This window comes from Cebus imitator, unplaced genomic scaffold (assembly GCF_001604975.1).
Source record: "Cebus imitator isolate Cc_AM_T3 unplaced genomic scaffold, Cebus_imitator-1.0 Scaffold128, whole genome shotgun sequence".
Taxonomy (NCBI): Eukaryota; Metazoa; Chordata; class Mammalia; order Primates; family Cebidae; genus Cebus; species Cebus imitator.
In genome coordinates this window covers 908,183-909,955 of record NW_016107443.1, presented here as the reverse complement: position 1 = coordinate 909,955, position 1,773 = coordinate 908,183, and the positions used below count along the sequence as shown (strand labels likewise).

Below are 1,773 nucleotides of genomic sequence, written 5' to 3'. Positions count from 1 at the left end.
AAAAAAAAAGAAAAGAAAAGAAAAATGTCAAGAGCAAGGGAGCCCCTGCCCTCTGAAAGATGAAGCAAGAGCCCTAGGCAATTGCTTTGCCATATTTTTCTATGTTGACGTGAGAGTTGCTTCCTGTATGTGACATAATTGGATAGTGTATTCTGAAGGAAAGACCCTTTTTAGTGCTTCCCATAAAAATATGAGAAGTAGCCAATAGGTAAGTTGCTGGAAATTTTTACCATGCTAAGTTGAAGTTACTGGTTCCTCTAATAAAAGCCTCTTTATTTTTTTCTGGAGAATTAAACTATTTTCTGATAATATGAAATCTTAGAATACCTAAAACTTCATTTCAGATGGTACCTTTATTTTTAAGTGGTTTTCAGTGAATAACCCTTGGAAATGGTTTTAAAGGTTAAGTAAAACTTATTTTGAGTCATATAACAGTGCTTTAATTGTGTCATTTACTTTAAATTTTTTTTTGTTATATTTCTTCCCCAGTTCCTATTGTAAAGAATATAGCAAAAACAGAGTCTTCTCCTCCTGAAGCAAGCCAGCATTCAATGCAGTCTCCACAGAAGACTACTCTAGTATTACCAACACAGCAGGCCAGGAGATCATGTCGAATTAAACCACCTGGACCTACTGCAATCCCCAAAAGGAGCAGTTCTGTTAAAAATATTACACCAAGGAGAAAAGGTTCAAACTCAGGAAAAAAGGTTAGTTGTATTTCCTCCTAATTTGTATTATAGGTTTTTGTAGCACCATATTATTTATAATGTGGAATTTACTAATAATATGATGAGGGTCTTTAGGAATGTACTAAGAGTATGTAGGCTTTTCAAAGCCTCACATAGCTATCAATAGATTATTTCTTTGCTTCGGTAAACTTAAAACTTCTTATAGCGTTCTCCTTCTTTAAAATCATATTGAAAGTACTGTTAATACATGGGTGTATTTATGTTCAGACTAGTTAATTTGAAACTCAGTATACTTTAAAAATAAATGTGAAATGAATCTTACTGTACATATATTATACCTCAGTAACCTAGGGCAGGGAGAAAAGAATCAATGTGATGAATTCAATAATGCTGGAGTCAACTCTAAAACCTAGAAATAGTAGAAAAAGCAACATCCTGAAGACACTGAAGAGTGAATGGAAACAGACAGATTCTGGTGGCAGGGGAAGTGCACACTGAGAGAAGGGGTGTTATACAAAGTGAGTTTCCATTGTTGTGGTTTTAAGCCTTAGGTCAAGTACACTTTGTGTAACATGTGAAGCAACAGGAGTGTTAGTAGAAAAATGGCAATTTATCTGGCCTGGAAAAACCAGAAAACAGAAGCCAGGAAAACTGTGACTGTTGAAGGGAATGGAGAGATTTTGGAAGGGAAAGGGCCAGAGAGGGGATCCTCAAATTCAGTCTACCAACGTCTCTGACAGACCCCTGATCTGAGCATGTTTGTCTAATACACACGGGCCAGTGTAGCTAAAGCAAAAGATCTGAACTGAGGCTGGATGAAATTAGGCCCAAGATCAGAGTTTAAATTTGTAGTCCAGCCAAGGTAATTACTAGCTAAACAAAAGAAATAAGAGTCATCAGAGAATTATAGAATTTAGAATCTACACAAATTAATATTCTTTTTATTTTTATTTTTCCCATTTATTTTATTGCATTTAAGGTTTTGGGGTACATGTGAAGAACATGCAAGATTGTTGCATAGGTACACACGTGGCAGTGTGATTTGCTGCCTTCCTCCCCATCACCTACATCTGGCATCTCTCCC

General features: G+C 36.0%; 1 protein-coding gene across 5 annotated transcripts in view; it reads left to right on the top strand.

Moving 5' to 3' along the window:
* The window catches only part of SCML2 (Scm polycomb group protein like 2), a 126,370-nt gene that overhangs the window by 93,575 nt on the left and 31,022 nt on the right, over positions 1–1,773 (top strand). For all 5 annotated transcript variants that reach the window (XM_037742795.1, XM_037742792.1, XM_017540627.2 and 2 more), the window contains one exon: positions 490–707. In XM_037742795.1, the coding sequence (XP_037598723.1) occupies positions 490–707 (218 nt within the window). The remainder of the gene's footprint in view (positions 1–489; positions 708–1,773) is intronic.